Genomic DNA, 12,882 nt, shown 5'->3' on the forward strand with positions numbered 1-12,882 from the left:
ACCAGTGAGAATATGGGTTTCACATTAAGGATTTCTGTGAGGTTCTGGGGCTTGAAAATGAGAATTAATGAAGGAGAGCTATATGGTCAGAGAGATTGGTGTATTCCTTAGTCAGTAAAGAGGAGTGGTGATTTTAAGCAAACAAATACACAAAGCTTTTGAATTTATAGCCCTTACAGGACTGAGGGAGTACTGTGGTGGATGGAATTTTGGTTTCATTTACAGTGGGGTTTCCATGATGCCCCCAAAATAATTTTGCACAAGCCTGTTGAAGGAAGAAAATCTTTGTTCACCCAAATTGAGTAAAAAGTAAACATCACACTGGGTGGGATTGCAGGCTTCAAGAAGATAGTTGGAGAAATAGTCATTTAATATATCTATCTCTCTAAGTAATTTTATAAAAATATAAACTGACTCCTTAGACATTCACCTTTTGGTAGAATTAATAGTGCACTAAGAGGCCAAGTGGTCAGAAACAAATGTTCCATGAGGAATCATATAATCAATTGTGAAGCTTTATAGAGTACTTCCCAAACATAAGATTCTAGGATGCTGGGGTGCAATAAATCCCCATCAGAGGAGAAATCAGCTTTCCCTTTGGCATTAAGTCATCCTCAGAGCAAAGCCTCCTTCAGGTACTGTTGACTCTTGTATGTTGTGGTCATAGCCCAACTGTGCTCTGTCACAGCTGACGGAGACACCAAAAGGCTCAGTTAAGTGTGAAAAAGTAAAGATGGACTGGTGAGAAGACAGTTTCCTTGGAAACTAAGTTCTTCTTCTCACTTCAGAGAGAAAAAAAAATCAGTACATCATATACTTATAATTAAAATGTGCCTGATTGAACAAATATTCTAGATAATGGTGTGTGTGTATGTGTGTGTGTGTGTGTGTGTGTGTGTGTGTGTGTGTGATGAGGTGGGAATTGAATAGTCAGGATTAGGAAAGTAAGGGCGAATAAGAGCAATACCAAATGTCAGGAACAGAATAATTAGATCAATCCAGAGAGTTTACAAGTGGTTCCTGTCTGTAGATTCTGGACATATCTGAGATCTAAACTGATTGAATGATCACATATCAGTGACTAAGGAGTTCTCTCAATCCTAGATTACCTAGTAATCACCTAAGCAAATGCTTAGAGCAGCACACAAGTGGGGTTTTCAATTAAATTGATTTTTCAATACAGAGATAATCTTGAAGGAGACCACCTAGCTTTTGCATATATATACACATTTTTTGTACCTTCCAAAGGAATATAAGTTAAGACTTAGCATTGTATTTTCATTGAAATTCAGCAAATGAGAGAATAAATTTTGTCAAAATGTCCATATATCTACATCTTGCCTCGGTGGACCCCTTGGAGTAGAGGCTCTTAGAGAAGAATTAAAGTATTTAGAGGAATGGCCAGGAATAGCTATTGCAAATATCTATAAAGTGATTTTTTACCATTAAGCAAGAGGTTAGAAACCCAGGAACTGGATGCAGGGTATAGTTGAACCATAGGGCCAAATATCCCAGTGTGAAAACAGAACCCCAAGATAGTCAAACAAGTTCAGTCTCATGTTCTGATACAAGTGAGTTCTGTACCTTTGTTGTTTGGCCGTCCTGATCTTGGCACAGAACTTCATCTTCGTAAAAGGCATTCAATAAAAAGATGTTGAAATTAACTTAATTCCAAATTAATATTGTGCCTACTTTCAGTATGTGAGAGGCAAATAAACTTTAAAAAAATTACACTAACGCTTAAATAGGGGAATTGCCAGCACACGTGAAATTTAAAACATGTTCTGCCACTTTCAGAGCAGAATGATGGCAGAGTACAGGGAGTCTAGCTGGGTAATAGTTCCCAAAGGTGGCTCATTAGAAATATGCTAAAACTGGTTATTTAAAAAATTTTTTGATGTTTATTTTTGAGACACAGAGAGACAGAGTGTGGGGGGGGGCACAGAGAGTGGGAGACACAGAATCTGAAGCAGGTTCCAGGCTCTGAGCTGTCAGCACAGAGCCTGACACGAACTAGAACCCATGAACCGTGAGATCGTGACCTGAGCCAAGTCAGACACTTAACTGACTGAGCCACCCAGGTGCCAAAATTGGTTATTTTTTATTAGAAATAATATCATAACCTGAATCCCACTGAAAAAATATAATTACTTATTTACTATTGCATAGTATATTTGAAGTATAGATGTTCAATGGTTTTGATACTTTCTGATTTATTTTAATAAAATAATATTAAGATCAGTTTTCCTATATACATATGAAAATGGAAATGTTATTTTAATAATAGAAAAACTTCTTGATGAAATAATCAGAGAAATATTTGATTTGGGGCTCTTATTCAATCAGAAAAAAATATCCCGAGTTCAATTTTCAAATGAGAAATAAATTTTCCAATGAGCAAATCTTGTAAAACACTTTAGTCTAACTTAAGTTTGTCTTATTTATTCTTTGTCATGATAAATTTTATTTTTATTTGAATTATTTGTCTCTAAAATATCAAATTTTATCTACATTTTTTCAGAAAATTTCCTTAGATTCCAACTTCGGGATAAAGGCAGATTCTAAATACACCGTTATAATCTCTTCTACATGCTCCATATGCATAATTTTACACTACAGCTTGTCATGTGGCATTGCCACAGGCAGATCATTGCTTCCTGAGGTCAAAGTCCCCACTTCATGACTTCTTGTTTGCGTAAGAGAGAGAATAGCTCCTCAAGAGTGAGTGTTTCATTATTGTTATTGTTGTTATTTTACTTCTGACTGCCTGACTGAAAGATTTTAAACTTCTTTGGTCAAAAAAACAAGAAAGAAGTTTAACATAGAGCATCAGTTAAATTCCCCAATCCTATCCAAGATAAGTCATCTAGGGAGCCTGTGTCTGCATTCCTGGACGCATTTAATTGTCCCATCAAAAAATGACTATGTCTGACAAACTGCCATTGAAATCACACTCAGCCTCTGATTGTATGAATGCAAGTGAGAAGAGAAAACAGCAGACAGACACTCAATGCATACTGGCACTTTGAATCAGAAGCTGTAAATCAAGAGTCTCTAAAACCAACATGCTCAAGCTCAATGGCACAGTCTTCATGCCCTCAGTGTTGACACTGGTCGGGATCCCTGGCTTGGAATCTGTGCAGTTCTGGATTGGAATTCCTTTCTGTGCCATGTACATCACTGCTCTGTTTGGGAATTCTCTGCTCCTGGTCATCATCAAATCGGAACGCAGTCTCCATGAGCCCATGTACCTCTTCCTGGCAATGCTTGGAGCAACAGACATTGCTCTCAGTACCTGCATCCTACCCAAAATGCTAGGAATATTCTGGTTCCATTTACCAGACATATATTTCGATGCCTGTCTCTTTCAGATGTGGCTCATCCACACCTTCCAGTGTATCGAATCAGGAATTCTGCTGGCCATGGCCCTGGACCGCTATGTGGCCATCTGTGATCCCCTGAGACATGCAATCATCTTTACCCACCAACTCCTCACTCAGATTGGGGTTGCAGTGACACTCAGAGCAGTCATCTTTTCAGCTCCATGTCTCATCCTCATCAAATGTCGGCTGAAACACTTCCGGACCACTGTGGTCTCCCATTCATACTGTGAGCACATGGCCGTCGTGAAGTTGGCAGCAGAAGATATTCAAATCAACAAGATCTATGGTCTGTTTGTGGCTTTCATTATACTTGGATTTGACATAATCGTTATCATACTCTCCTATATCCGAATATTTATAACTGTCTTCAATCTGTCTCAGAGAGAATCTAGGCTCAAAGCCTTTAACACCTGCATTGCCCATATTTGTGTCTTCCTTGAGTTTTATCTCCTAGGTTTCTTCTCCTTCTTTACACACAGGTTCGGGTTCCACATTCCACCCTACATTCATATTCTTCTGTCCAACCTTTATCTGCTTGTCCCTCCTTTGCTCAATCCTATTGTGTATGGGGTGAAAACCAAACAGATTAGAGATCGGTTGTCCAAGATTTTTTCACTCTAAGGATCCATTTTGATTTCTCACTATCTTCCTTGATTTCAAACAAAAACAACCACAAAACAGTGAAAAAAACATTGTTGATTAAAGTCTATGTTTTCTCAAGTTCATTGTGCACAGGAATATAAAATTATAGTTTTGCATTCAAGAAAGTAAGGCTCTGACTCCTATTTTAAAATTTTCACTTGTTTTTTTGGGGCGCCTGGGTGGCTCAGTCAGTTGAGCGTCCGACTTCAGCTCAGGTCACGATCTCATAGTCCATGAGTTCGAGCCCTGCGTCGGGCTCTGGGCTGATGGCTCAGAGCCTGGAGCCTGCCTCCAATTCTGTGTCTCCCTCTCTCTCTGCCCCTTCCCCATTCATGCTCTGTCTCTCTCTGTCTCAAAAATAAATAAACGTTAAAAAAATAAATAAAATAAAATTTTCACTTGTTTCAGATACAAAGTTAATTGAAACACACAGAGATAATCATATCTATTCCACACATGACAGACAAAAGTTATGAATACATTTTTGAAGCTAAATCAGCCCTCAGTCACTAAGACAGACATTTCTTAAAATCAAATTAAATATTAATATTTGGCCTCTCTTTACAAACATCAAATGGCCTTTTTGCTACTACATAAGAAATTCAGTCTAATATATTATCATACTAATGTATACGAAACTAAATCTATCATTTATTTACTATCATTTATGATCACACTTTGTCATCCTAAAGTTCTTTACTGAGTGATCATGAATTAAGCATTAAGTGCAGATTGAGATTTTTAATTTATGTATCAAAATGTAATCATAATTTCTTCTTTCCCCCCATAGTATTTCACACAGCCTTCTATGGGGGCATATATAATATATTTATTAAATACATTACATTCCAATAGAGAAACTTGAACTGAAGACAAATGAAGTAAACGTGGAATGATTAGCAGTGAGCTTACTTGCTTGTTTTGTGGTAAGACCTTATAAATAAGCAAAATAATATTTTAAATAGCAAGTTTTATAACTTTATTATAGCAATCATAATAATAAAATAAATAAATAATTTAAATGTAAAAGTCATCAGGCTTGTCACGACAACTATGTAAGGGAGATGCATGATGATGGCCTAATGATATAACATTATGAGATGTAGATTTCGACCCTCTCTCTCATTCTATATCCTAACTCTTGGGTAGTGCATGTTCACATCATGCTTTGATATAAACCTGATATGTTCACATTGTGTTTGGTTGATGAAGTATAGTGTCAGAATTTATGAGGGCAAAAAGTAGCAGCTTCATTATATTACTGTGTTCAGATTTTGGAATAAATTTTTCACATGGAGACTTGGTCATCTGTCACACACAAAATTGTGTGGGGTTTTCACTATTAACATTGCACTGCCCATTAATTTCAAAGATGATCAATAATCTGTATAGTGCCAGAAGTCAGGATTTTTCCAATTGGACATTTTTTCTTGCTTTTAAGACATTAATCTCTTCAAGAGATATCTCCATCTCTGTTACTTTTATGCCTCACACTCATTGTGATATACCCTCTACCTGGAGCCTCTGTCTCTGATTCCTTTATGGGTGGAATCTTCATTCTATAGGATTAGGCTCAGAAATTTCTTGGTATCTTCCCCAGGGTGACTTAATTGAGGTTTCCTTTTGGGCTCTGTGTTATTCTTTGCAATCCATAGCAGTGTGTACAGTTCAAACCATATCATTTTAAAATGTATCTATAGTTTGGGGGATTACACTGGATGTCTAATAACTTAATATTTACCACTTAGTGTCACTTAACTTTTTGTCATATATATATATATATATATATATATATATATATATATATATGACACTAAATAGTGACTTACACTATCTTTTACTGGTTTCATTGACTTAGTGTTGCATTCACTGGCATAAGGAATTTTGAAGGATGGTCTAGGTGGAAAAAAACAGCCATAAAATCCGTTTATTCTAATGTTTAATTTATGAACTAAAACTCCCTAGTACAGGTATCTACTTGGTAGCTATAAATATGATATAGAAAAATGTTGAGTAATTCATCTTCATATTTCCAATGCCTCATATGGTTCTGACCCTTGTATATAAGAAATACAATTTTACTGAATAAATGTAAGAATAAAATTTCATTCAATATCTACTTTCATTCTTATATGAACCGTATAAAATATTTAATGCATGTTAAAGATGATGAGCATGTATTTCCTCAGCTTGGGTGGAAATTATAAGTACCAAAAAAGAGAAAAGTAGGATGAAATCTGTAGTTTTGGATTTCTACTGAAGACATCAGTGAACCTCAAGGTTTCCAATCTGGGTTGATATATAGAAAAATAAATACAGGTATAATTTATGTAACATGGGTGTGAGTGTGTATGTGTGCAGGAGTGTACGTGTTTGTACTCTCTAGCACTTTGTCCTCTGAGATGGCCTTTGAGCAGTAACTCATCAGTATCAATGAGCCTAAAAGATGCCTTCATCACAAGGTAGAACACTCAGTTTATGGGGTTGTGAAATTCCCTTCTGGTGACCTTGAGTTTATCATATGAACTAACCCTTTTTTAGACTGAAAGCCTTTCTTTGTGTCTAGATCTTTCTTCTGTAAGTAGATATAAACTGCTCTGAAGGTAGGGAAAGATCTGATTAATCCCTGGCTCACCAAAGCTGTAGAACCTGATGGTATAGGTTTCACTGAAACTCCCCACCTCTGAGCATGAGTTCTGTCGATGCTGCATATCGCTAGAGTTTGCTGCATACTCTCGCTCCCCAAACCTCACAGTATTTTCAAACAATATCCCAATTCCTCTAGAACTAATCTTTCTAGCCCTGAAAATTGCATGCCGTTCTTCAACTATTATTTTACATCTTTCTGTGAAGGCTTTAGGAAGACATCACTTTGCAAATTCTGGGTTATGTTTAGAATGCTTTTATTTATGCATTGTTAGTACTATACCATCTAAATATTACTACAAAGCTTTAGTTTTCTATTACTTTCTGGTCACACAAGATTCTGTCTGAATATAATGAGTAACTGAAAACATGGCCTAAAGTTTCACTTTCTCAAATATCTAGCATAGTACTCAGAGAGTTACTGATTGTAGGATCAACAGGTATTTACTAAGTAACACATTGGTGGATTTGTGATGACACTGGTTACCTGTAAGATGCATCATTTAATGGGCTGAATTTTTCACATTTTACTTATTGGTAGTTTAGTATGACGGCAAAGGGAAAGAAACAAAGATATTAGGGGGCATTCTGTTGAAAGGTTAGGTTTAAGGGGAAGTGTAATTGTTACTCATGAAATAGAGGAATGTCATTTTACTTTTTACTTTTTTTTAAGGGAGAGAGAGAAAGTGAGTGGTGGAGAGGGGTAGAGGGAGAGAGAGAGAGAGAGAGAAAGAGAAAGAGAGAGAGAGAGATTGCCTCAAACAGGCGCCACACCCCGTGCAGAGCCCGATGTGGGGATCGATTATATGACCCTGGGATGATAACCTGAGCCGAAATCAAGAGTCAGAAACTCAACTGACTGAGCCACCCTGGCACTCTGAAGACTGTCATTTTAGTTAGATAAACCATCCTGGGTAAAAGATAAACTATCCTGGGCAGCATTTCACAGTATGTTAACTTTGGGGGAAAATTAGTACAAAGATACTCGTTTAACTAATATCCATTTAATAGAAAAGGCAGATTCCTAAATGTCCATGTAACACTAATGACATATGGCTTTTAGTCTGTTTTCTGCTATACCAACATATTTTATTTCCTTTGGTTAAATTCTATGCTCATCAAGAATTATATAATATATACTTTGAGTAATTTATGAATTAATTCTTGTTTAACATATCTTTTAGGTAAATAGGATGTATAGTGTTGAAATATGTAAAAATAAATGTAATAGCATTATAAAAATTCCTATGAAAACATAAATATTCATTATTTTGAATATTATATACATATGAAAATATAAATATTCAATATTTTAAAAGGTATAAGTACAGCATAACAATTTTTTAAATACTTTCAATTGAATTTGCTTATAATATATTAATGTGATTGGGGAGAATTTATTATGGTCTGAAAGGATTCTCCTTCACAATGTTTTTAATTTCTTATTGAATTATAAGGAAGGTGAGACAAAAAGTTTTGGGAAGTGCTTTTTTTTTCGGTATTGTTAATGAAAGAAAAACACACCTAGAAATATAAAAACATTTTAGGAGTAGGTATCCACTGGTCTTATATTAAAAAACAATGGCATTGGGGCCCCTGGGTGGCTCAGTCGGTTAAGCGTCCGGCTTCGGCTCAGGTCAGGATCTCGCGGTTTGTGGCTTCAAGCCCCGCCTTGGCTGTGTGCTGACAGCTCAGGGCCTGGAGCCTGCTTCGGATTCTGTGTCTCCCTCTCTCTCTGCCCCTCCCCCGCTCATGCTCTCTCTCTCTCAAAAATAAATAAAAATTAAAAAAATTTAAAAACAATGGCAAATTATTATAATTTTGTCTCAAATTAAAATAAATTTTATAAGTTCCATATACGACTTTTCAATGATTCCTTAGATTTATAAAAGTTTATCATACTGTAGAAATTGCTGAAACCTATGGAGAAATGTTAAATCAGAGTATTATATAGCAGAAAGGTGAGACATGTCCAATGATTAAAAATTTTGAATTCTGTACACATATTAGCTATCACTTATTTAGTCCTATATAATGTGTTCTGTCCTTTTGTACATGGAGTTGTTTTGATAATTCTAAAAAGTATTGTTTCTATAAAGGAGAGAAATAGCACAGATTTAAATAATATGTTTAGTGTCCTACAAAATAATATGTTTAATGTCCTACCAGTTTGACTAACAATTTATAACTTTCCCTTTATTTTATCATATCTTCCCTTTAACAGATAAAATAGATTATGTTTACATCACTAGGGGAGAAATTCAAGTCTTAGACTATTCTCTTTGCATTCATTATTTAATTCCAAAGCTGCTCTTCCTCTTCTTCCAATCCCATCACACCTCACACTTCACACCTCACACCTCATTCAAATAATTGAATGGAAGTGTATGATCCACGGCATTTGGAGAACTGTCCTCAGTTTACATTAATGTCTATGGACACTGGGAAAAAGTAATAAGATATTTATAAACTACATGAAGTATATATACATATACTATATTTTATATATAGTCATAAAGGATATATACGTATAAATGACAATTCATAAAGTATATACATATTTTTAATGTTTATTTACTTTGAAAGAGAAAGTGTGAGCGAGGGAGGTATAGAAAGAGAGGGAGAGAGAGAACTCCAAGCAGGTTCAACTCTATGAGCACAGACGTGGGGCTAGATCTCAACACTGACTATGACCTGAGCCTAAATTAAAGTCGATGCTTAACCAACTGAGCCACACAGGTGCCCCAAGTATATACATATGTGTTTTATGTACTTATAACCTATTCTCTTCAATCGGGCTTCTACAGGAAAGATCAAGACCCTCTCATGAAGCCTTCCATCACATTTCCTGACCTGAATGTTCTTTGGGTTCTCCGTGTGTATGTGAAGTTCTTTGGTGAGCTCACATAGTTGTAGAAAGTTAAGGCAGGGCAGGCTAAGGGTTTCAAGATTAAGACCTATGCCATCGCTTCACAAATATGAGAAGGCCCAAAGAAATCACAAAAAATGGTCATGAGTAATAGGAAGTATAGTTATCTAAGACTGTACTAGAAATATCTCTGAATGTTCAAAATGTTCTATCCCCTCTCAGACTGGGAAGCCCAAAGGGAAGTGTAAATGCATTATTTGTTTAATAAGATTATTTCTATTCAGAAAGTTATAACTGCAGAGTTCCTAACTTTCTGGTTTGGTTGATTTTGTAATGATAAAAACAACAATGACAGCAATAACAATAATAATTATACATTTATGAGAAAATCTTGCTTCCCTCAGAAACCACAAAGTACTCTCTCCATGTCAACAACTCTTTTTCTATTTAAAACAGCAAAGTCTATATTAACCACACTTTAATACCACAAGATATTCTAGGTAAAATAGTAAATACATGTACTAGAGACAGCACAGGAGTCAGGAACCAGCTTAGTTCATTTTTGTCTAAAATAACAGTTTCTGGGCACCTGGGTGGCTCAGTTGGTTAAGCATCTGACTCTTGGCTTTGACTCAGGTCTTGATCTCACAGTTTTGTGAGTTTGAGCCCCACATCAGGCTCTGTGCAGCTGGCAGCACAGAGCCTACTTGGGATTCTCTCTCTCCCTCTCTCTCTCTCTCTCTCTGCCTCTCCCCAATTTGCACTGCCTCTGTCTCTCTCAAAAAAAAAAGCTTAAAAAATTAAAAAATAAATAAAATTACAGTTTTCTGATATAATAAAAGTAAGATGCTTCTATGAGCCAACCCAAATGAAAGTCTGAGTAGCAGATTCTGGATATTTGGAGTTGCCTACCATTAGTTCATTAAAATTGACTGCCACCAGCGTGGTGTCTCAAATTAAAGAACAGTCCTATGTGGAAAAAAATCCATGGGTTCAAATAGATAGTTCAACACAATCAGCTATTGTTGGAAAGACTATTTCTACCTCTCTTTTTCAACTTCATGATATATTCAACTTTAAAGTTTATTTATTTATTTATTTTGAGAGAGAGACAGAGAGAGAGAGAGAGAACAAGCAAAAGAAGAGCAGAGAGACGGGGAGAAAGAGAGAATCCCAAGCAGTTTCCACACTGCCAGCAGTGCCCAGATTCAGACCTTGAACTTATGAACTGTGAGATCATAACCTGAGTCAAAACGAAGAGTCAGATGTTTAATTTACTGAGTCACCAAGGTGCCCTGATATATTCAACTTTAGAGTCCATTGAAAGCCTATATGTTATATGATGGCATTATTTGCCCCATTTGTTACTAACCTCAGTGTCAGACAAAGACTGAGATCTCTTCTGTAAAAACTTTGTGGGATAGGAACAGAAACAGCTAAGATCCAGGGAATAGAGGCAAACACGTTTTGGATTTTTTAAATATATCTTTATGCCAAAAAAAATTAAGAAGCAAATAAATCTAATTGTGCTGACCACAGGGAACATAACTTATCACTTCTTCATTACTCGGGAGAATTGCATCACAGTCTTGCCTAGCTGCTAACACTATATTTCTCTCAGTGGAAATAATTTTTTACATTAAAAACTCTGTGTTTTTTTTTATCTAAAATAGTTTATAACTACACCATATGAGTAGGTAAGTGCACAGAAGAAGGCAGAAGAATTAAACTTGTGAGTACGTGTTCTCATAAGTGGCTCTGAGATCTAGATAAATATTTAGAAAGGATCCAAAGGAAGTGTGGGGTAATTGCACCTTATAATTGTGCATAAGAAGTCACTCCGAGCAGAATCCTTGAAGGGAAATAAGTAATTCACTTATCACATCTGACCCAAGATATATTTTGACCCAGAAAAATGTTCTTGGAAGAATATTCTGGGAAGAACATTTTTCACCTTTCTTTTCTTCTCTCATCCATACTTAATGTCTGTAAATCTTTCGTTAAAGCAGGTATGCATTCTGACTCAGGTGAATCTATAAAGATAATGCAGAAGTGGGAACAAAGAAAGCTTACACATAAAATAAAATTCCTAACATTTTTCTTAAACTGGTTCTTTGTGTTTTCTAATCCTTCTCTATGCAGATATACTCCTGGAAATAGAACAAATGGCTTTACTTCCACATTAAATTTGATGTGTTTTTGATATTAAACATATCCAGGGAAATTAAACTGCTAAATTAATTAATTCCTACTAGGGTGCACTCAGTAACTAGTCATTGTCTTGCATTGGAGAGCATAAAGGAAGAATTTGGATTTCTGCTTAAGAACATCAGGAGATGAGGGGTGCCTGGGTGGCTCAGTCAGCTAAGCTTCTGACTTGATTTCAGCTCACATCATGATCTTGAAATTCATGGGGTCAAGCCTAGTGTCAGGCTTGCCCCTCCTTCCTGCATGTTCTCTCTCTCTCTCTCTCTCTCTGTGTGTATATATATATATATATATATACACTTTAAAAAAATAACATAATGAGATACTTCATAGAGGGGATGATTCTTGAGCTGAGAGTTGAATAATAATTACTTGTCATGTAATAAAGCTATTGGATACAGGAGGAAATCTAAAGAAAAATGTATTATAAGGAAAGGGAAGTATAATAAAATTGTAGAATCTAAAATGGTTTTTAAAATTCTAATATATGTTTTCTTATGGCAGTAAGTTTATAGCAGGGTTAAATTAAGTGTAACAAAAACAACACTGTTAATAGTATATACTAAAGTTCACATCCTATATGCTAACTATACATTTAGTCACTAAATGTATAAATGAGTTTGAAGAAATGGTAGGTTATCTATTTTTTTCTGGAGAAAATGAGATTTTTTATTGCATATACAATTATGCACAGTAATAGAACTCTTTATAGCTGTCTTGGTCTAATGAGATATATTAGCTTCATGGTAGGTGAAGCTAGATTAAATGAGAATACTAGAATATCAGGCAAAAAAAATAAGTGTTTTTTTTCCTATTTCTCACTGAAGTAGAGGGACTTTTCCATCCAACCTCAGCCAGTCAGCAATGAGGTTAACCACGATGTGGCATCAGAAATACAAAGATAAATACTGCTCTTGACTATATTGGAGAGAGACAAATAAAAATGATAGAAAGAGAGATACAGAGTCTTAGAAAAAGAGATGCAGAGAGAGCCCACCAAAGGTAAAAAAAAAAAAAAAAAGACTCTCCTATAACTAATACTTTTCCCAATCTCAACAATCTTATGAGTCACTTTTCATCTTCACTTTGTTGGCAAGGTGAGTGATGAACTGGAATTAAGGGTAGGAATTATCT

The 12,882-nt window shown here is 35.6% G+C and overlaps 1 protein-coding gene across 1 annotated transcript; it reads left to right on the forward strand.

Moving 5' to 3' along the window:
• The first annotated feature begins 3,065 nt into the window (after positions 1 to 3,065).
• LOC124506355 (olfactory receptor 52A5-like) lies at positions 3,066 to 4,004 on the forward strand. Its single transcript, XM_047072405.1, has one exon. It carries the CDS (start codon positions 3,066 to 3,068, stop codon positions 4,002 to 4,004), a length of 939 nt encoding a protein of 312 aa, XP_046928361.1.
• The last annotated feature ends 8,878 nt before the right edge of the window (positions 4,005 to 12,882 follow it).

The sequence above is a fragment of the Lynx rufus genome, unplaced genomic scaffold (assembly GCF_022079265.1).
Source record: "Lynx rufus isolate CCGP_SWC_20201006 ecotype Redwood Valley unplaced genomic scaffold, mLynRuf1.p SCAF_9, whole genome shotgun sequence".
NCBI classification, from domain to species: domain Eukaryota; kingdom Metazoa; phylum Chordata; class Mammalia; order Carnivora; family Felidae; genus Lynx; species Lynx rufus.